Here is a 22674-nt window from a genome sequence, read left to right on the forward strand (position 1 = left end):
CTGTGAACGGCCGTGGAGGAGTGCCTGCGTCTACATGCAGTAACTGACGCTGCAGCTTAGTCCAAGAGGGCCGGTCCCGACCCACATGCAGTTGAGCTTCAAGTAACAGAACAGTTCTGGGAGGACAGCAGAGCAACAGAAGTCTGCAGAGGCGTAACTCGGAGGCATCGTACAAAATTCAGGGTCAGAAGAGAGACTGCATTTCTGACGGGGAGTGGATTACCAGAGCAATGTACTGCTCTAGAACTCAAAGCCACTAAGCTTAATCAAAGCAGTGATGAACCTCAAACCAAACACAACTCCTGACCAGATTAACTCAAACTCTTGTGGTACACATCTAAGCAGGCCTGCCCATTTTTAGGCATAAAAACCATTCAACAAACTACTGTTCTACACAAAATGTGTTGCTTTCAACAAAATACACAAAGGTATCTGAAAGCAAGAAAAAAATGTATTCTCAGGAGTGAGGTAACCAGGGTGGTGGGTGCTGGCAGGGAACCTGCCTCTCTCAGGTTCTCTCCAGGTGGCCTCCCCTACCCGGGCCCCCTTGGGGACCTTTGTCATTTGAGCCTATTGAGCTTGAGCCGTTGTCATTTGAGTCACTGTTGGTGGGAATGTAAATTGGTACAACCATTGTGGAGAACAGTGTGGAAGTTCCTTAAAAAACTAAATATAGAACTACCATTATGATCTGGCTATCTCACTCCTGGGCATATATCTGGAGAAAAACATAATTTGAAAACATACAGTGCATCCCAATGGTCACTGTAGCACTATTTACAATAGCCAGGACATGAAAACAACCTAAATGTCCACTGACAAAGGAGTGGATGAAGAAGATGTGGTACATATATACAATGGAATATTACTCAGCCATAAAAGAACAAATAATGCCATCTGCAGCAACATGAGTGGATCTAGAGATTGTCATACTGAGTAAAAGAGGAAGACAAATATATCATTTATATGTGGAATCTAAAACAATGGTACAAATGAATTTAATACAAAAATAGTCACAGATGTAGAAATCAAACTTACAAGATCCACTGGGGGATTGAGATTGATATACATACCCACTGAAATATAGAAAACTGATGACTAATGAGGATACACACAGGGAACTCTCCTTAATAACTTCAGACTGGTTTGACAAGAATTTTGGAACTGACAGAAATTATAATAACTATGGCTTCCCAGGTGGCGCATTGGAAAGAATCTGCCTGCCAATGCAGAAGATCCCCTGGAGGAGGAAATGGCAACCCACTCCAGTATTGTTGCCTGGAAAATCCCATGGACAAAAATCCCATGGACAGAGGAGCCTGGTGGGCTACAGGCCATGGGGTCACAAAGAGCTGGAGATGACTGAGCATGCACATACACTTGGTTAATATGTTGTGGAAATAATGGGCAAACATGCAAGATCATATGGGTGATTTCAGCAAAGAGAAACTATAATAAACAAATGCCAGAAATTAAAAATACTGTAGCAAAGATGATGGATGTCTTTGACTGCCTAATCAATAGATCTACTACTGCTGAGAAGAGAATAAGTAAATTTAAAGGTAAGTCAATAAAAGTTACCCTAACTGATGGCATTTCCCTGGTGGTCCAATGGTTAAGAATCCACCTTCCAATGCAGGGCATCCCTGGTGGGTTAGATCCCTGGCGGAAGAACGAAGACTCCACGTGCTATGGGGCAACTAAACCCAACTAAGCCCGTGCTGCAAGAGCTGCTCTCCTTCCCGCCACCCGCCACTACTAGAGCCCCTGCACCACAGCTAGAGAAGACTGCAACTGAGACCCAATGCAGCCAAATAAATTTTTAAAATAAATATTAAATAAAAAAGAATGAAAATGTAGTGAGTGGCCATAGAGGAAACAAAACACTCAAAAAAAAACAAAAAACAAAAAAAAAAACTAACTGAAATACAAGAGAAGAAAAATAATAAAGGAAAAACGAAAGCAAATTAAATCCAGAACAGAACAAATAAGAGCTGTGGAACTATATCAGCCTAACATATGCATAACTGGAAACCCTCATATGTTGCTGGTGGGAATGCTATGGCAGTGCCTTCTGGAAGTTTGGCACTTTTCTTATAAAGTTATGCAGAAACCTACTACATGACTCAGTGCAACAAGTTCTGACACCAGTTATCTGGGGTTAGGCCAAACTTCACAGGTTAAGGGCAAAGTCCTCCACAAGACTGCTCTCACTGCAAAGTTTAGGGCCCCCACTATCCTTCCCCTAGCTCTAACAATTCACTAGAATAACTCATAAAACCCAGGAAAATACAATTCCAGTTTTATTATAGCAGAAGGAGACACACAGGGTGAGGTGGAGGAGGGTCCTAACATGAAGCTTTCTTGTGATCAGGAGCTGTGGCCCTCCCAAAACATCCATGTATGACGAGTACTGCCAACAAGGGAAGTTGAGTAGAGCTTCAGTGCCCACACTTCTTACTGTGGTTTCCTTATGTGAGCACGACTAACTCACTGGCAACAGGCTGAACTGTTCAGGCTCATATCACGTGACTCAGAGGCCCAGTCCTCTCGTCACATGGTTGTTAGTCTTTCTGGCATGGCCAGTCCCTACCTTGAGTTGTCTCATGAACATAAGCTACCAGAATCCAACATAAGTAACAACACTCCAATCACTCAGGAAAATTCCAAGGTCTTAACAGGCTGTATCCCAGGAACTAGGGACAAAGGCCAAATTCTTTATTACATATCCCACTCCAAGGCAAACACTATCCTAGAGACAGACAACTTATGTCCATAAAAAATCTACACACAAATGTTTGTAAAGTTCATAATCACTCTAAACTAGGAAAAATCCAAATGTCCTACAATGGATAAATAAATTGCATACATCCACACAGTGAAATACTACTCAGCAGTTAAAAAGGAATAAAATTCTGATTCACATAACAAGGCAGATGAAACTTAGCATTTTGTTAAGTGAAAGGTTACATATTGTGTGATTCTATTTATATGACACTCTGGAAAAGGGAAAACGGAAAGGACAGTTGCAAGGGTAAGGTGGTGGAAGGGGGGAATCTACCTGCAAAGAGCCAGCACAGGGGAATCGGGGGGGGGGGGGGGGGGTGACTGAACTGTTTTCCAAACAACTGTATATACCACAAAGATTGAATTTATTGTATGTAAATTTTAAAGTCAACTAGGATGTGTGGGGGACAGAATACAGACTATAACAGATGAATATAACTGTATTACAGATGAAATCACACAATCACCCTGAAGAGAACAGCAAAGAAAGGAGCCAAGGTATCAGGATTAGATTCCCCTAATTTCTTTGACATTTACTGTTAGAATTCTGTGTGACAAGCTGTCCTTTCTTCTCCATTCAGTTTATTCAGCTGTTCGTGTGTATCTGTGTGGACTCGCGGATATTCATTTTGTTCTTTGAGTTATGATCCTGTACGGCCATTGTGCCACAGTTCAGGATCTAAACTGGATCTAAACAACTTTGGGAAAGTGCTTTGACAGGACTCATGGTTTTTCTCCTTAAAACATGTTATTTACATATACATACACGATACATTCAATTATGTGCTTTATTATTTTTTTTTTCCAAGTATTTGCTTTAGGAGGAGTTAAGTATGTTTCCTATTGTACCCAACAACACTCTAGTAACAGTAAACAAATTAGCACCCAAATCTATGTTTCTAAGTATCACTGTCCCTCCAAAAGGCAAGGAAAATTCAAGATGAGCTTGGAGCATCTTGTTGAGAGGAAGGATGGAAAGGGAAGGAGGGAGGATACAAGATCAAGATCAAAAGAGTAAAGGAGCCAAGCTGAAAGAGCTTCAAACAGCCAAAACTAGAAAACTGAACTGTAAAACAATAGCAATACTGCATCATAACTCAAAAGAATAAAATAAATATCCATGAATCCACACAGATATAAACGGCTGAATAAACTAAATGGAGAAGAAAGGACAACCTGTCAAACAGAATTCTAATGATAAATGTCAAAGAAATTAGGGGAGTAGAAAACCACCATAAGAACACTGCAGTAATAATTGCTGTAGGCAAGATCCACTGGTGGGTGCTAAAATTAGTGGGTAAGAGTTTAAGCAGAAACAGAATATTTGCATATCCTTAAAGTATTTGCCCTAAATATTTAGTAATTCAAAGGGAAAAATAGTAAATAGTGGGGAATCCTGGCAGATACCACCTCTGCAGAAGCCTTCTAATAATGCGTAATTCCAACCTAAGGTGAAAAAACATCAGATGAGCCCAAGCAGAACAACACTATAAAATAACTGGGGGCCTTTCTGGTGGTCCCGTGGTTAAGAATCTGCCTGCCAATACCAGGGACACGGGTTCAATCCCTGGTCCAGGATGTACATGCTGCAGGGCAACCAAGCCCGTGTGCAGCAAGGACTGAGCCAGTGTGTGGCAAGTACTGAAGCCCGTGCGCACAACAAGAGAAGCCACCTCCGTGAGCGGCCCGGGCACCGCAGCTAGAGAGCAGCCCCTGCTACAGAGACCCAGCGGAGCCATAAATAAGGAAGTAACACTTAAAAACAATCGATCCGAGAAGCCAAGATGGCGGAGGAGTAGGACGGGGAGACCACTTTCTCTCCTACAAATTCATCAAAAGAATAACTGAACGCAGAGCAAACTTCGCAAAACTTCGGATCGCTAGCTGAGGTCATCAAGCGCCCAGAAAAGCAGCCCATTGTCTTCGAAAGGAGGTAGGACAAAATATAAAAGATAAAAAGTGAGACAAAAGAGCTAAGGACGGAGATCCGTCCGGGAGCTCTTAGGCGGCATTGCTTGGGGTAGGGTCCGGGCCTGAGTGCCCTGAGGACAATCGGAGGGAACTTCTGTGAGTTGCCAACTTGAACTGTGGGAGACCAAAAGAGAGAGAGTAAATTAACCGGCCAGAACACACTGCCAGCCGTTCGCAGAACAAAGAGACCTAGAGGGTCCAGAGAGGAGCTCGCAGGCTGCGGACCGGCCCAGCCCCGCCGGAGGCAGGAGGCAGGGGGGAGGGGAAGGTCGCGGCGAGACACAGGGCGCAGGCAGCCGACCGGGCGCGGGCGGGGACTGGGGCTGGGGACGCAGAGGGCGGAAGGCGCGCGCACCCGACTGGCGCCAGGGGAAACTGAGACTGGGTCCGCGGAAGGGAGGGGGCGCGCCACACCTGGGTAGAGTGCGCCCACCAAGCCCCTGGCTGCCTGGACCGCTCTGACGGGGAAGGCACAGAGAGGGGGCGCAGCTTTTCCTTCCGCGCTTTTGTGGAACACCCGAGGGCTGGAACCTCGCGCAGCGCGGGGCGCGCTCCATATAGAACAGCCGGGAGCCTGAGCAGCACAGACGGAGAAAGCAGCATCAGCCCCTCCCGGCAGCCCCAGCCCATCCCCGCGGCGCAAGCCTGTCCCCACAGCGCCAGCCTCTCCCTGCAGCGCAAGCCTCTCCCTGCCCCGCAGCGCCAGACCCTCCCCGCAGAGCGACAGAACTAGCTACCTGAATAAGAGTCCACCTCCGCCCGCCTGTGTCAGGGCGGAAATGAGGCTCTGAAGAGACCGGCAAACAGAAGCCAAATAAACGAAGGGAACCGCTTCAGAAGGGACTGGTGCAACAGATTAAAATCCCTCTAGGAAACGCTGACTACACTGGAGGGGCCTGTAGATATCGAGAAGCGTAAGGTGGAACGAGGAGCTATCTGAAACTGAGCCGAACCCACACTGACCGCAACAGCTCCAGAGAAACTCCTAGATATAATTTTACTTTTTTCTTTTTTTTTTTCTTTTTTTATTTTTATTTTTTTTCTTTTTTTCTTTTTTCTTTCTTCTATTTTCCTTTAAAATCCCCTATTACTCCCCCATTACTCCTTAACTTTCATTTCCACAGACTTTTACGATTTTTTAATTAGGGGGAAAAAAAAATTTTTTTTTCTTTTTTTTTTTCTTTCTTTCTTTTTCTTTCTTTTTTTTTCTCTTTTTTTCTTTCCTTTTTCTCTTCTATTTTCTATTTTTCTTTTTCTCTTATTTCTTTTAAAGTCCTCTAGTACTCCTCTACTACTCCTTAATTTTCATTTTCAAAAACAATCGATCCACTTCAAAAACGTCAAGGTCATGAAAGACGGGAAGACTGAGGCAAGAGCCTGAGGTGGGGCACCGAGACATGCCAACTCACTGCAGTGTGGACGCCGGGGAGGGAAAGAGGGCCTGCGGGAAGGGACGGATGAAATCCGAGCAGAGCTGGCGGCAGTCTGCGTGCTGGTCTGTAAACAAGACTGGCGCCTTCATCTTGGTCACTTGTCTACTGTCGTGGATCTGTTCACAACAAGAGAAGCTGTTTTGGTTTTAAAAGGTTATACTTTTCTAAGAACGCGTCCATTTCTTCCAAGTTGTCCATTTGATTGTCATACAGTTGCTTTGATGACCTTATGTGTTCTGTTGGATTTCTCCATTTTCATTTCTAATTTTGTTGATTCTTCTCCCTTTTTTTCTTGATGAGTCTGGCTAATGGTTTGTCTATTTTATTTATCTTCTCAAAGAACCAGCTTTTAGTCTTGATTTTTGCTGTAGTCTCTTCTGTTTCTTTTTCATTTATTTCTGTCCTAGTTTTTATGATTTCTTTCCTTCTACTAACCCTGGGCTTCTTCATTTCTTCTTTTTCTAGTTGCTTTAGGTGTAAAGTTAGATCACCAGTCCAAGTTTGATGCATGAGACAGGGCACTCACAGCCGGTGGGCTGGGACCACCCTGAGGGATGGGAGGAGGAGGGAGGCGGGAGGGGGGCTCAGGAGGGGGACACGTGTACACCCATGGCTGACTCATGTCAACGTATGGCAAAAACCACCACAATACTCTGAAGTAATTAGCCTCCAATTAAAATTTTTTTAAAAAGATAAGCTGGCTGTACAGGAACACTCTCAAGATTTCTGCACCTCTATTATAAATCTAAAATTATCTCAAAATGAAAAGTTTTTTAAAAAGGACAATATTTAGGTTTTTAATTATTAGGTATCAAAATGGTGAATTTGGCCCAACTGTGACAAACTGGAAAAAGTACTCAACTAGTATCTTACTGCATCCCTGCCAGCGGTGCTGAATCTCCTGTTTCTCTGCCAAATGGGCATGACACCCAGTTCCCCTCAAAGGCTACTCACAGATTCAATGACATGGTCGGTCCAGGTTGTGCAGAAATGATATGCTTGGGCACAATGCATGCATTACTCTTACATCTTTAAGTCTAGGAGAAAATACTCTACTGGACAATTTCCCAGGACCAAACTTGAGGTTAAAATACCAAATGATGGGACTTCCCTGGTAGCCCAGTGGCTAAGACTCTGCGCTCCCAGTGCAGAGGGCCCAGGTTCAATCCCTGGTCAGGGAACTAAATCCCGCGTGCAACAACTAAGAGCTCGCATGCAGGAACTGAAGACCCCTCATGTTGCAATGAAGATCCCGTGTGCTGCAACTAAGGCCCAACGCAACCCAATAAATAAATATTTTAAAAAAACTATATGATGAAACCAAGAAGAACTATGCCTTTCAACAAAAGGAGGAAAAAAAAATTTTTAAGTTGGGATTCTGTTATGGAATAGAAAGTACCAGAGAGCAGGACAAGTGGAGTGACTGACTGGAAATCTGGGTTGACTACCATGCCTTTCGGAGACTGTGGGTGACGACAGTCAAACGTGGGAAGACGGGGGAAGCTCTTTTGCCTCAGAGCTCTTGCAGACTAGGTCATGAACCACCAATGGGGAGAGGGGAGAAAGAACTGATATCCTCTTCTGTGCCTCTTCCCTCCCTCACTGCTACCTAAAATCCAGCAGAGGCAAGGCTGGCGTCAGATGACCTCAAGGAAGATGGGAAGCATGGGTGCTGCTGGCAGCACTGCGGAATCGGGCGCAGACTTAGTAGGTGGCACAGCTGGAAACTGGGGAAGGAGCTGTTTTTTCCAAAGATCCCACTACTAAAAGCTAATAGGGCCTTTCATTTTTTGAGGAAATCTTTAGGTCTTTCAGTCTTATCAGAATCCCAGAATGAATCAAATAGCAGATGCCCAACACCCCATATCACAAAAACTAAGCACAAAACAACTAATCAAATGTTTGATCTTTTTGAGTTAAAAATCATGCCTTTTCTCAAATCTACCTCTCTCAAAGTGAACCTCCTATTAATATCAATGACAAAGTAGAACTTGGCAAATTTTATCTGCAAAGGGTAAGAGTGTAAATATTTTAGGCTCAAGGGCCATTAGGTTGCTTAAGCAGCTACTCAACTCTGCCTCTGCAGGGCAAAAGCATCTGTTTGACAATCTGTAAATGAATGGATGTGACTGTGTTCCAACAAAACTATTTACAACAGATAGCGGTACGGATTTGGCTCAAGGCTAGAAGTTTGTCAACCCCTAGAGGAAATGCCAGGTAGACACTTGTTATGCCCCAGAAGTTTTCTTCAATGGATGGCATGAATTCATACATGCTACGTATTTCTTACTATTTTTCAATTCACAAACAATTCACAATACTGGAGGTGAGCTGTAACCAACAAAACAGACATGACATGATCTTCATCACAGGAGAACTGTTTTTGAGTACATCCTTTAGATACCTACAAGTTTGTTGGGTTTTGGTTTTTTTTTCTTTTTTTCATGAAACCCTCTGTCAACTTTAATTATAAAAACAGAGAATTTCATGCCAGGAGGGCAGTTACAAATCATTTCTTTAGAAGCTTACTTTTTAAGCTTTTCAAGGTATAGAGTTTATTAATATGGAATCAGAAGATGGTACACATGGCTTGGGTTTCTAAAACACACAAGAAGATAATATACCAATTAAATTCAAGTAATTTTCCCTGCAAAATTTTTGTCATGCATAAAAATACCTTCAAAACTTCCTATAGCTATAACAAGAAAAACAGTCTTGCTGACAAAGTAAACTCAAACTCCACCAATGTAAAAGGGTCTCAACCAATTCTCAATTGTATGAAACAAGGGCAGCACTCCTCAGCGCTCTTATACATAACCTGAGAGCATAAGCAAAGCCGAAAAATATCCAAGACCCAAATGTTCTGTGACTCACAGATCTTCATGCCATTCTGGGGAATCCACTTTATGATCATAAAAAATAAGAGTAAAAGTTAAGAACATTTACGATTTGAAAACAAACAAAACTGGATACCTCCCCCTAACAAAGGAAAAAAGGATACCTCAGGATGCTATCATGTAATGACCCAAGAGAATCTCACGATTAAATCACTTGTGCTAAAAGCTCTTACAAATTTTCCCAAATGAACAGTCTAGTCTCAGGTTTCTCTTAATTCTTAACCACATGTGGTTTTCCATATTTTGAAAACAAGAACTTACAAAGGTTCATGGAAAAGCACTCAGTTCTATATCAAATACAGGTTAAGAAACAGCTATGAAACAGTGAGTTTCAAAGTAGAGTCAATCACACATGTGTTTATGAATTCTTATAAGACTCACTTGAAAAAAACGAAACCCTACAATATCAATTCTTACAATGACTTGCTCTCAACACTAATGGGACAAAATTCTTACATAACAGTTTTACCCATTACAATGTAGTGTAGAAATAAGACAAAGCTGGATTTAAAATATGATCTCATCAAAATGTACTAAACACAAATACATCTCTAGCTAACAGAAAATGAAATGTGAAGAACTTAGTAATATTTTACATCACTGCACAATAAGCTACTTAATAACTATATAGTGGCATATCAATGCTATCATGACAGTAAGCAAATGCTAAATTTTTACTTCTCATATGATTATACTACTTAAATATTTCCAACTAATTTAAGGGGAAAAAGTAACCACATACATTATGGAGATTATAAATAAGTCTTCTAACTTCCCTATGCATCTAATAACAGCTCAAAAGCATCTATTATACACAGGCAATAGGAATACGAAAAAGAGGGCTTCCTGTCCCAGTTTTAATAAATTGCAGAGACATAACATTTTCTCAAGTTCATTTTATTAACAAAAAGTGCAAACTGTTTTGAACAAAAGCAAACCATGAATCACAGCGTTCGGCAAGACACTAGACATGGAAAGGGAACAATATTCATTAAGTAAAAATAAGCAGATGAAATGCCTCTCAAATGTATATATAACTCATGCGTTTCCAACAGTCTCTTAGTCAGCTTTCAGTGTCCTTTTCAAAGGGTATAGCAGCTCAAAAACAAATGCAGGAGCACAATGGTAAAGTCTGGCAATAATTTTGGACTAATTCTGAGTATAAAAGTAAACGTTATAGCACACTTTCATGTATAACATGTGGGAATCTTAAAATGTATTGACGCTGAAATCAATGTCCAGCTAATGAAAACAAAGGAAAAAACAGGGTTTTAAAATACTTGTTGCTCTGTAGTTGTTTGGTAAGAAGCAGAAAAAAGTGAAATAATTTTAAATGTTCTTATATGTGTTTATATGACCAAGAACATAACCAATTCACATTAACTTAATTCATTTAAAACCGCATTTGTAAAAGTCACACAAAAGATAGCATATGTGCCATTAATCAGTGTGCCTGCCTGCACTTGAACAAATAAGAAAAGAAAAATTAACCTCAGTCAGCCAACACATTCCAAAGAGGAGATTCAGTCTAGTGTTACTTCAGTTATTCACATAAAGTGTCTTCAGGGCAGAATCTACACATTAGTGATATTTCTGCTCACTAGTCTACAGGCACTAATGAAACTAGAACTGTAATTAAAACCCAAACTACAAAGGCGGTCATTTCAGCAGAACCGAGTCTCCATCCCAGACGGGAGAGCGCCGACGGCGAGCAGAGACTGGGCGCATGCGCGGCCTCCAGGCCCGTTTCCTGGCAGCTAGCTGCCCGTCTGCTGGAGCAGACAAACTGCCTTTTATGAATACACTAATGTACTAAATTAATTGAGGCTACACTGTTATTTCATTACACTACATAGAATTCTTCCCACATTTAATTTTTTCCTTTGTACTAATGTTTTATACTAGAATCGTGCTACTTTCTAAAGTCTCAATTACTATTTCAAGTAGAGATGATGAAAAAATCTGATTATCTGACCATTGACAAATTTGAGCACCAACTACAGCGAATTTCAGGGTCAAGGTGGCTTGCAAGTCAGTTCTCTTGATTTGAAAATTACCTTCCGCTGTTTTCATCAGTACTGAAGCTGAGATCTTCAGGGCCTATTTGTTCACCATCAGGAAAACTGGAATGTGTATCTAGGAGAAAACAATAAAACAGTTAACAATTTTTAAAGGCCTGTATTTTCTCTTCCATATCTCTAAATGATCTTAGCAAGTGTGTTACTTCAGTGATAAAGAAAAATGTGCTGGGTTGTAAACAAATCTCTATTCTTAGAGAATTCTTTATCAGAGTCAACCGTAAACAAACACAAATAGAAAATAAAGGAGAAAAAACCAAAATGTGTTAATAGATGCCCACAATTAGAAGATGGAAGGCACTGCCTGCTGTCCTCTGGGGACACCCTGGGAGCAGCTGAAGAACGGAGTAAGGAATGATGATGGTGGACACTCAAAAGATGCTTTTGTAAATATAAAATGTATCTCCAAGTCAATTAAACTGAGCATGCAAACATCACTACAAAAACCCACCAACACTCAAAATAACTTTGCCTCAAATTTGGCTGCTTCTTTTAGAAGCAGAGAAAATTACTAAGAGTACCTTAATACTTAAAAATCATCAAACACTTGGCTCTGTATTGAAAAAGACACTAGGCTATCAAGGAAATAATGTAAAATAAAAATAAAAGATGACAATTAACATTGGCCTGACAATGTTGTAATTCCAGGATCTCTTATAGAGGAATGCTCAGATTAACCATTAAGGTCTCTGGATAAAATACCAACAATGGGCAATGCATGTTAACTAAATTTATAGTGGTGATCATTTTGCAATGTATCAAATCATTATGTTGTACATCTAAAATAAAACTAGTAACAATGGATTTCTCTCAGTTTTTTCCCTAAGACTTTTTGATTTTTTGGAAGGAAGAGGTAAATCAATGACTTTATAATCTGCACACATTTCTAAAATCAGAAAAGGTTGTCCTTTTAAAAAAATATTTATATTTTTGGCTGCACTGGGTCTTAGTTGCAGCACAGGTCTTCACTGCAGCCTGTGAGATTTCTCGCTGCAGCACGCAGGCTTCTCTAGGCGTGGCCTGTGGGCTTCTCTTTAGTTGTACACAGGCTTAGCTGCCCTGATGGATGTGGGATCTTAGTGCCCTGACCAGGGATCGAACCTGTGTCCCCTGCATTGGAAAGCGGATTCCTAACCACTGAACGATCAGGGAAGTCCCTGGAAAAGGCTGTCTTTTAAAAACTTACTTTATTAGCTAGGCTACAAATATCTCTGAAAAGAAAAAAGAAAATCAACTATCTGAAACCTCCCAAGGGGGCTGGCTAACACTTAGGCACGATAGGCCACTATCGGTCTCTGCTGGAAATTCTTCTCTGTTTTGCTTTCTTTTTTTTCAAACAACTCTTTAAAATGTAAAAGCTATTCTCAGGTCATAGGCTGTACCAAAGCAGGTTGCCAACATCAGCTTCGCCCATTAAGTAGCATGCATCATCAGGTGTCTGACCAAGCAAATACAGCCTACCAAATTTTTTCAGTACTCATCATTTAGTCTACCCACAGAATGTCGCCTCACAGATGACAATAATTTTAAAAAGAAGCAGAGACAGAAGTGAAGGAAAGAGCAGCAGCAGCCGCAGAGATGGTTTTATGAGCCCTGGCAGAACCCGCGGCGGGCTGCACCTTCGTCTGGGGGCTGCGCCATGAAGGAGTCGCTAAACCCGCCCAGGCCGGCGTGCTCCTCCTGCTCCTCATTCTCCGTGTCACATTCGATGTCGCTGTCGCTGCTCATTCCTGGCAGGAAGAAGGAGAGAACATGTCTGACAAGAAACCACGGCACGAAAAAGGCAGCTCCTTACCCAACCTGAGATTCCCACGGAATTTTACACTGAATGCCAAGGTAACAGAAGATAGCAAGCAAACAAAACAGAAAAAGTAACCACACAGAACTCGGTTCTCTAGTTATTTAGAGCCTGTTTATCTTTGTTCTCAAAGTATCTGAAAAGTTTTAATTGAAAGCCAGTATTAATTTCATTATACTGAAAATATCTTTTCCAAAGCAAATACATTAGGTTTTTTTTTTCCTTGATAATCATAACAGGAGCTTTAGTTTCCAGCCTAAAATATACGCAAATATAAACACACAAACACAAATATACATTTACACTTATATCTACATGTGTGTATACAAAACTCCAGTAATTTTCGCAATAAATGACTTACTATCCCATGTAGGCCTCCAATTTTATTTTCATGCATGAGTTGATTTTTAAAAGACAAGTTCTATAGAATTTTTCTAGTTCAACAAGACAGAGATCAAGAAAATCTGAAAAATCTCTCTGCTATAAACCCTTATAAATGCTAGATAAAATAAAATCTTGAAGTTTTAATGAACAGCTATATTTAAAAGAAAAAAGGGAAATCCGTGGTATAGCAGAAAAAAGGGTAAGGAAAAACAGTGGGGTAGATGACGTCACCCCAGACAGCTTGCTGTGAAAGTTTGTTTTGGCGACACTACTGTGTGCAGGCTCTTCCTTCTGCCCAGGGATGGAACCCACGCCCCCTGCGGTGTAAGCACAGAGTCTTAACCACTGGACCACCAGGAAGTCCCAGAAAACCTTTACTCCTCTGTTGAAAGTGAAGTCGCTCAGTTGTGACCGACATTTTGCTACTTCATGGACTATAGCCTACTAGGCTTCTCTGTCCATGGGATTCTCCAGGCTAGAATACTGGAGTGGGTTGCCATTTCCTTCTCCAGATCTTCCCAACCCAGGGATTGAATCCAGGTCTTCCGCATTGCAGGCAGACACTTTACCGTCTGAGCCATCAGGGAATCCTCTGTTAGGGATAGGCAAAAAAACACTGGATCCACCACAGAAAGGGAGATGAAACTGAGGCTAAATCTGTACTCCGTGCATAAAACTAAAACTCTTACTGAAAGAATAAATAATTATGTCTACTGTCACAGGAAGACAGTAGGGGATTTTGTCTGGTTTCTGCACTCAGTTCACCTCAGAATTCAAACAAAGGGCAGTGTGCCTAATTTAGGTTTGAGATTTAAAGTTGAAGTTCAAATCTTAGGAAAGGAACATAAAAGTTGGTCAGGAGCTAGTGCTTTTTAATAAAGCAAATATAAAATCCTCTGGAGGGAAGATTCTAGGTAAGATGAAGCAAACACATTCCACTCCACCTCTTCCACTGAAGGCAGTTATAAATCCTTGACAGAACGCATGAAGTAGCTACTTGAGGACTCTGTAAAGTAATCACGGATACTGGTGTAGACAAAAACCTGAAGTACCAACAAACTGAGGGATTTAAAGAAGACCCAGGGTCCCAGAAAAATCGTATTAAAAATGTGTCAGGGCTTCCCTGGTGGCTCGTGGTAAAGAATCCACCTGCCAATGCAGGAGACATGGGCTCCTTCCCTGGGCTAGGCAGATCTCACAGGTCTTGGCGCAACTAAGCCTGGGTGCCACAACTACTGAGCCTGTGCCCTAGAGCCTGGGCCCTGCAGCTTCTGAGCCCACGGCCCGAGCGCCCGCGCTCCTCAACAAGAGACGCCACCGCTGGGGGAAGCCCGGGCCCTGCAGCTACAGAGCCCACGGCCCGAGCGCCCGCGCTCCTCAACAAGAGACGCCACCGCTGGGGGAAGCCCGGGCGCTGCAGCCAGAGTGGCCTCCGCTCACCAAGACTAGGGCACAGCCCATGCAGCAGTGAAGACCCATCACAACCAAAAAATAAAATAAAAAATTTTTAAGAAAATGTCCAGAATACATTCCAAAATTATTTCAGCATGTGAAAAGCCAGGTAGAGATAAGCAACAAATATCAATGCTGAGATGACAGAAATCATGTTGAAATTATCCAACAGAAGCAGATCTAAAAAATGCTCATGAACACTTTTGAAACATTTAAAAGACCTGTGTGATAGGAAACTTCCACAATCCAGGTCACAATTATTATCACAGGAGGGAAAAAAAAAAAGAATACTCAAATTTTCTACAAAGGGTAGTAAAAATCTCAAAAAGGCATGTTCCAATCAAAATTTACAAACAAGGCAGACAATCTGCCTAAAGTGAGAGTCAGTAGGTATACAGATAGAAGAACAACACCAAAAACTATTTTGTGGAAAAAGTAGATTTTTAAAGAATTACTAAGATATTGTTGTTAAAATTAAACTATTAATAGATGAATTTAAGCAAGAGTGAAAGAGGAAATTAATCAGTGTTAAAGAACAATGAAATGAGCATTATAAAAAAGAGGTTAACAAACAGGAGGATAAAAAGGCCAGTGGTCAAGACCCCACGCTTCAACCACAGGGAGCATGGGTTCTGTCCCTGGTCAGAGAACTAAGATCGTGCCCCGTGCCATAAGGCAAAAAGAAACAAAACTCAAAAGCTTTTAGGCAGACTAAGGTAAAAAAGAGCAAACAAAATCAGCAATATCAGAAATAAAAGGGAACATCACTACAGACTCTACAGACATTAAAAGGGTAATAAGGGAACAGTACAAAAAAATTTTATGTTCATGAAGTCAAGAACACCGATGAAACGGACAAATCGTTTGACAGACACAAACCGCCAAAATACATTCAGGTAAAAATAGATAAGATAGATAACCTGAATAGGTATGTTAAGCATTAAAAGAAATGAAACTTGGTAGTTTAAAAAAGCTATCAACAAAGAAAACTGTAGCCCCAGATGGCTTTACTGGTAAATTCCTCTTATTCTGTTTTTAAGAAGAGTTTATATAGTATTACTTCTCCCTTAAACATTTTGAAGATACAGGCTGGATGTTTCTGAAATCTCCTTTCTCAGCAAAGGAAAAAACCCTCCTGCTCAAGTATGTGTGTGCTCAGTCGTGACCGACTCTTTGAGATCCCAAGAACTGCAGCCCAGGAGGCTCCTCAGTCCATGGGATTTCCCAAGCAAGAATGCTGGAGTGGGCTGCCATTTCCTTCTCCAGGAGATCTTCCTGTCCCAGGGATCCAATCCACAGTCTCAAGTCAACAGTAAGACTGTTTAGAGCCCAAACCAGCTCCTTGCGTGAAGCACTACCTCCACCTTGTGGCCCTTCACAGAACTGTTGCCGGAAACTCTAAAACCAACAAGTATTCCAGCGGCTTCCCTAGTGGCTCAGAATCTGCCTGCAGTGCCAGAGACCCAGGTTCAATCCCTGAGTTGGGAAGATCCCCCAGAGAAGGGAACGGCAACCCACTCCAGTGTTCTTCCCTGGAGAATCCCACGGACAGAGGAGCTCGGACACAACTGAGCGGCCAAGCACAGCATGGTGAAACTCCAAGCACAAGCCTGACCTCTTGGTGCCAGTGTTTCTGAATTCCTGAGACACATTAACCTCCAGGACTCACAAACGAGGAACTGGAATCCTCAGGAATTCCCAAAATCTTAAGTTATTCTTTAAATACTTAATATATTTTTCAAACTCTTTATTATGTATCTTTTAAAATTTTTGGTTAGTTTGTAGTATTTACAAGAACTGTAGCCAACACTAAATATTCAAATACTGGAACACTCTGTGAACATTATTAGGTAATAGTTGAAAACGTAACACTTAAACTCTCAGCAAGTTTTAGAGCACTACATGGAATCACATGTCAAAAATGCCAATATGAGAACACTTTGCTTCCGAAACTGTCTATTTCTTGGAGCACACACACAGGATTCCTGTCTAGCAGGAGTCCCCATCCCTTCTGGCAGCAGGGACTATTTCCTCACACGCGGGGGGGTGGGGGGGTGGGGGGGGGCGTGACTGCCCGTTGCCCACTCCCTGCTGTGCGGTCCTGTTCCCAACAAGCTGGGGACCCCGGCTCCATAGGGTGAGACAGGAGAGACTCATTAGTATTTACATAGCAGCAGACAGGGCCATGAACACATAATACGGCAACAGCTACAGCCAGGACCGACTTGGTTGCAACTGCTTCTTTCCAAGGTCTTACTAATTTCTGATTCTAGGTCTTATTCACTTTTGATTCTAGCTATCAGCATTTCCAGTTTATGTTTCCAACTTGCCGTAAGAGGATTCTTCCAAAATGGTCATGTTTCCGTGCTGCTGCTGCTGTTTTCTAATCTAACCTCAATCCCACGCAGCGTGTGGGGTCTTAAGTTTCCTGCCTCGGGACTAAACCCACGCCCCCTGCAAGGGAAGCATGGAGTCTTAACCACTGGACCACCAGAAAAGGCCCCATGCTTCTGTGTTGACTGCTAAAGATTAACTCTACCAGGAGAATAAGAATAACTTTTTCAGTTTATTTCTTGACTCATTTTTTCTCAGGATTCAGAAAAACATACATTTCCCAAGAAATGTTGGAAAGGAATTCCTGCATGAAAATACATTTTGGTCTTTTATCAAGTCCTAAGATCTGAAGTTCCCTAGTTCTGTGAATGAGAAAACTAAATTGGTCTCTTGATCTCTGGGTCACAGGTCCTGGGTCCTGTACAACCCACTGCCATCAGTGAGAGCAAGTAAACACAACGTAAGGTCAAATAAATGAAAGTAGCTATTGTCAAGCGACCGATCACAACCTACAGCCTGTGCTTTGCCCCATATGTTTCAATGTGTATCAACTGCATTAAAGCGTAAAGCAAACTAGTGATATTTCACCAACTGTAAGAAATTTGAATATAGGACTTTTCTTAATCCTACCAGAAGGTGTCAACAAGTTTTCACACACTGGCTATCAATAATACTTGTAAGATACCATTAAATGTGTGGATCACAACAAACTGGAAAATTCTTAAAGAAATGGGAATATCAGACCACATTACCTGCCTCCTGAGAAATCTGTATGCAGGTCAAGAATCAACAGTTAGAACCGGACATGGAATAGACTGGTTACAAATCAGGAGAGGAGTAAGTAAAGGCTATATACTGTCATCCTGCTTATTTAACTTAAATGCAGAGTACATCATGTGAAATTGCAGGCTGGATGAAGCACAAGCTGGAATCAAGATTGCTGGGAATAATATCAATACCTCAGCTACGCAGATGACACCACCTTTATGGCAGAAAGCGAAGAACTAAAGAGCCTCTTGATGAAAGTGAAAGAGGAGAGCGAAAAAGTTGGCTTAAAACTCAACATTCAGAAAACTAAGATCGTGGCATCCGGTCCCATCATTTCATGGCAAATAGATGGGGAAACAATGCAAACAGTGAGAGACTTTATTTTGGGGGACTCCAAAATCACTGCAGATGGTGACTGCAGCCATGAAATTAAAAGACGCTTGCTCCTTGGAAGAAAAGCTGTGACCAATGTAGACAGCATATTAAAAAGCAGAGACAAATTACTTTGACAACAAAGGTCCATCTAGTCAAAGCTATGGTTTTTCCAGTGGTCATGTATGGGTGTGAGAGTTGGACTATGAGGAAAGCTGAGCATTGAAGAATTGATGCTTTTGAACTGTGGTGTTGGAGAAGACTCAGAGTCCCTCAGACTGCGAGGAGATCAAACCAGTCAATCCTAAAGGAAATCAGTCCTGAATATTTATGGGAAGGACTGATGATGAAGCTGAAACTCCAATACTTTAGCCACCAGATGCGAAGAGCTGGCTCACTGAAAAGATCCTAATGCTGGGAAAGATTGAAGGCAGGAGGAAGGGGACAGGATGAGTTGGCTGGATGGCATCACCGACTTGATGGACATAAGTTTGAGCAGGCTCTGGGAGTTGGTGATGGACAGGGAAGCATGGTGTGCTGCAGTCCATGGGGTCGCAAGGAGTCGGACACAACTGAGTGACTGAACTGAACCATTAAATGTAAGATGTTTCCGAGATGTTAATGTGGGGGGAAAAAATCCAAACCAAAATCCTGCATCTTGAAGTAAAATTTGAAATAGGCTATTTCTGAGTCAATCACCTACATTATTTTCTGAGGATTCACTATATGCTCAGTAGTTCCAAGTTTCAAGGGTGCTTCAGCTGCTCGGAAAATACATCAACAACTTGGCGGAGCAAAGCCTTGCTCCACCTGCCCTCCTCCTTTCCAGGAGAACCTCAACATTGTTCAGCTTTCCTCCCTTCTTCGTGTGTCCAGGTAGAATGGATCAGGGAGGGGAACCACAAATGTTTAGACTTGATCAAGTTTCCCTTTCTTTGGCTAGTGACTAATCAGATGAACTCTAAGAAAGGTTCTCCTCATTGATAAATAGAGACATATAAAATGAAATAATGTTCCACTAAATCCAGAACGTTATTCTGATTCTGTATGACGTCTGGAACTGCAGCAACTACCTTGCCATCCTGAGGGGAGCTAAATCAACTTGCTTAGAACTGCAGAGCAGAAGAACGGGGAATGGAGGTGGGGGAAACAGGTTCTTAATGATACGACTCTCATTGAGAGTGAGAGTCTGAAAGACTCTGCGACCTCGTGGGCTGTAGCTCACCAGGCTCCCCCATCCCCTGGATTTCCCAGGCAAGAATACTGGAGTGAGTTGCCATTCCCTTCTCTAGGAGATCTTCCCAACCCAGGGATCAAACCCAGGTCTCCCATATTGCAGGTAGATTCTTTACCATCTGAGCCACTGGGGAAGCTCTGATGACATTAAGCAGCTAAATTTTCCAGCCTTGATACTGTCCAACAAGAGCTAGGTGAGACTTCCTGTTAATACAAGACAGTACATCTTCCTACTGCTTATACTGTAGGAAGCAAGTTACACTGGGGTTTTGCAACTTCCATTAGAAACTCTTTAATTGACATACCAAAAGGGATCAGCAATGCTGGAGGATCAGACTTTGTATTACTCTTAGACAAGGTACCAGTAAGGTTTGTAACAGGCATACCACAGCTTTTCCCTGGGACAGGGACAACCCTGACTTAACTGAAAGGGACTGTGTTAATTCAGTAGAACTCAATCATACAGTCTCCAGTTTTAGATAGAACAAGGAAGAAACTGGTCTACCTATGGAATTCTGTAGGGTATCAACTGGGAAGGACAAGATTTTTGGAACACAGGCATTAACCAGGAGATTATACAAGGTTGTCCCATATGATCCCAGTTAGAAAGGAAAAGATCTGTTGATGACTGTCATGTCTAAGAAATGTCACATTTTATTGACCCTCAGGAACATTTAAGAGACTGCTTTAGTTGTCCCAAATTCCCAGCTAGTAACAAAAAGAATGCCTTATTTAAAGTTTCTTCAAACAGCTTGGCAATAGGGAGGAGAAAGAGGAGGAGAAAGACACCAATTTACAGTGACCTGGCACAGAAAATGTTCTTTTAGGCATTCTGCTCAAGAATAAAGAGCCCTGTTTTTCCTAAGCACAGACACAAGACTACCTCACTCAACTTTTCACCAAGGCTTATTGGTGTGAAAAGTAAAGGTTTCTTGAAAACTGGCTCCTGCTGCTGATAGAATAATACCCACAGCAGTAAGTAAGAACCCATTCTTCTCTCATAAAGCAAATTCCAAAAGGCACAGAGCTCCTTTAGTTTACCTAATCCCTTCCTGCAGTCTCCTCACCACAGAGCCTGGGATTCCAGTGGTAAACAAACTGCAATGGTGGATTTTCTTGGCACTATTGATTTGCATGTTTACAGCAACTTTTCTTACTGCGTTCGAGGTGCTCTACATCACTGCACACTCCTGACCTAAGAAGAAGGTGTTGCTGAGAACACTGCCAGCACTAAACCTCAGGTTCAAGGACCTGAAAGTGCATGTGTTCCCAGTCACTCATCTGTGTCTGACTCTTTTTTGACACCAGACTGTAACCGCCAGGCTCCTCTGTCCATGAAATTTTTTCCAGGCGAGGATGCTGGAGTGGGTTGCCATTTCCTCCTCTGAGGGAATGTTCCCGCCCCAGGGATCAAACCAGAATCCCGCCCCTCCTGCACTGCAGGTGGATTCCCTACTTCTGAGTGCACAGGCGACTCTAAATGTGGCCAAGCAAATGACTTGCTCCAGTTTAGGATAAGCTGTTAACAATCACCTTTAAAAAAAGAAATGAAATGAAGCTAATGTCAAAACTTATGGGGTTTTTTAGGGCTGGCTAGCTATTTATATAGAAAAATTGAGAAATGTGAAGTTATGAGATGAAGGCTGAAATTTAACAGTGCAAGTCATCTCTCACCGAGTTTAATTTAACAGGCTTCTTACCAGTCTTTCTGTCCCCAGAGTTCCACACCCCATTCCCAGTCTCCAGCACAACCAGAGTAGGAATTTTAAAACATAATTTTATTATTTCACTTCTTGCTTAGATCCCATTCAACGGACAAAGTCCAGATTCTAGCTAGACACACAGTATAACTCTCCATGATCTGGCCTCTGCCTCCACTCTGGGCTCACCTTTCACCAGTCTTCACCTGACTCGTACTAATTCATGCTCATCCCTAAGGATGGTCTTTCCAAGGGTGGACTAGACTAGTAGAGAGGTGGCAGTGAAGAGCACTGGCTCTGTGACTAACTATGGTAAGTTACACCTTTAGGCCTTAGCCTAGTCACCTGTAAGGTCAAGATGATAAAAGTAACCACCATGTAGGTCTGCCACTGAGCAGTCTCATCCTAATGAGGGCTTGCAAATATTATCTATTGTTTTTATTATTACATGCCTGTTAGTTGTTGTTTAGTCACTAAGTCATGTCTTGACTCTTTTGACCTCACAGACTGCAGCCCGCCAGGCTCCTGTTTCCATGGATTTCCCAGGCAAGAATACTGGAGTGGGTTGCTATTTCCTTCTCCAGGGGACCTTCCCGATGCAGCAACTGAACCCACATCTCCCGCACTTGCAGGTGGGTTTTTCACCCCGGAGCCACGAGGGAAGCCCACGTATTAGCTGAGCTCCCTACATACGCTATCGCAGCGCTCATCATTTCATATTTTAATTGGCTATTAACTAGTCTCTCAAAACCTGACCAGGGGTATTCAACTGCTCTCTCTGCTCCCCTCCACCACCACCAACGCATACCCAGCACCCCTGAGATGTGGGATGTGTAACTGTAACCCACTCCCAGGTATAACTATAACCCACTCTGGCAAGTGATTCTTAAGCAATCACCCTGGTTCGAGTTTTCACCTCAATCAGTGGTTCTCAGCCGGGGAAGATTCTGCCTCGCAGGGGACATGTGGCAATGCCTGGAGACACTGTCTGGCTACTGTAATTCAGGGGAGGTACTACTGGTACCCAGTGGTTCAAAGCCAAGAAAACTGCTGGAGAGACTAGAATGCAAATGGCAGGCCCAGAATACAAAGAATCCCCTATCTCAAAATGTCAGTGGCATCAAGGCAGAGAAACTGTGAACTCAGCAGTAAGTTCAGAAATTACTTTATCACTAGCATCAGAACAATGCCAGACAAATTAGAAGCATTTCACAAATGCTGCATAAATAGGAGCCTATAATTAAAGCACATACTGTTAACAATTTAAGTCATCACAATTTATAACCAATATGTATAAACACATGGAAACTAGCTAATCCCTACTAGCAAATCACTATAGGTCCTTTCTATAAAGATCAACATAATATATTTTTCCTTTTGTTTTCAAATCAACACTTCACTCTAAAAATCCTTTCTATTTAATCTCTTCTACTGAAATAATGCTGTCTACCACAGGAGCACCAA

The 22674-nt window shown here is 42.2% G+C and overlaps 1 protein-coding gene across 4 annotated transcripts in view; it reads right to left on the reverse strand.

Moving 5' to 3' along the window:
• Nucleotides 1-22674, reverse strand: part of TRIM37 (tripartite motif containing 37) — a 168282-nt gene that overhangs the window by 29577 nt on the left and 116031 nt on the right. For 3 of the 4 annotated variants that reach the window (XM_043902818.1, XM_043902816.1, XM_043902819.1), the window contains exons 23-24: nucleotides 12786-12896; nucleotides 11146-11224 (exon numbers count right to left, since the gene is read on the reverse strand). In XM_043902818.1, the coding sequence (XP_043758753.1) occupies nucleotides 11146-11224; nucleotides 12786-12896 (190 nt within the window). Of the gene's footprint in view, nucleotides 1-11145; nucleotides 11225-12785; nucleotides 12897-22674 lie in introns of those variants that run through there. The other variant, XR_006341158.1, reaches the window with a different exon arrangement.

The sequence above is a fragment of the Cervus elaphus genome, chromosome 5, assembly GCF_910594005.1.
Source record: "Cervus elaphus chromosome 5, mCerEla1.1, whole genome shotgun sequence".
Classification (NCBI taxonomy): Eukaryota; Metazoa; Chordata; class Mammalia; order Artiodactyla; family Cervidae; genus Cervus; species Cervus elaphus.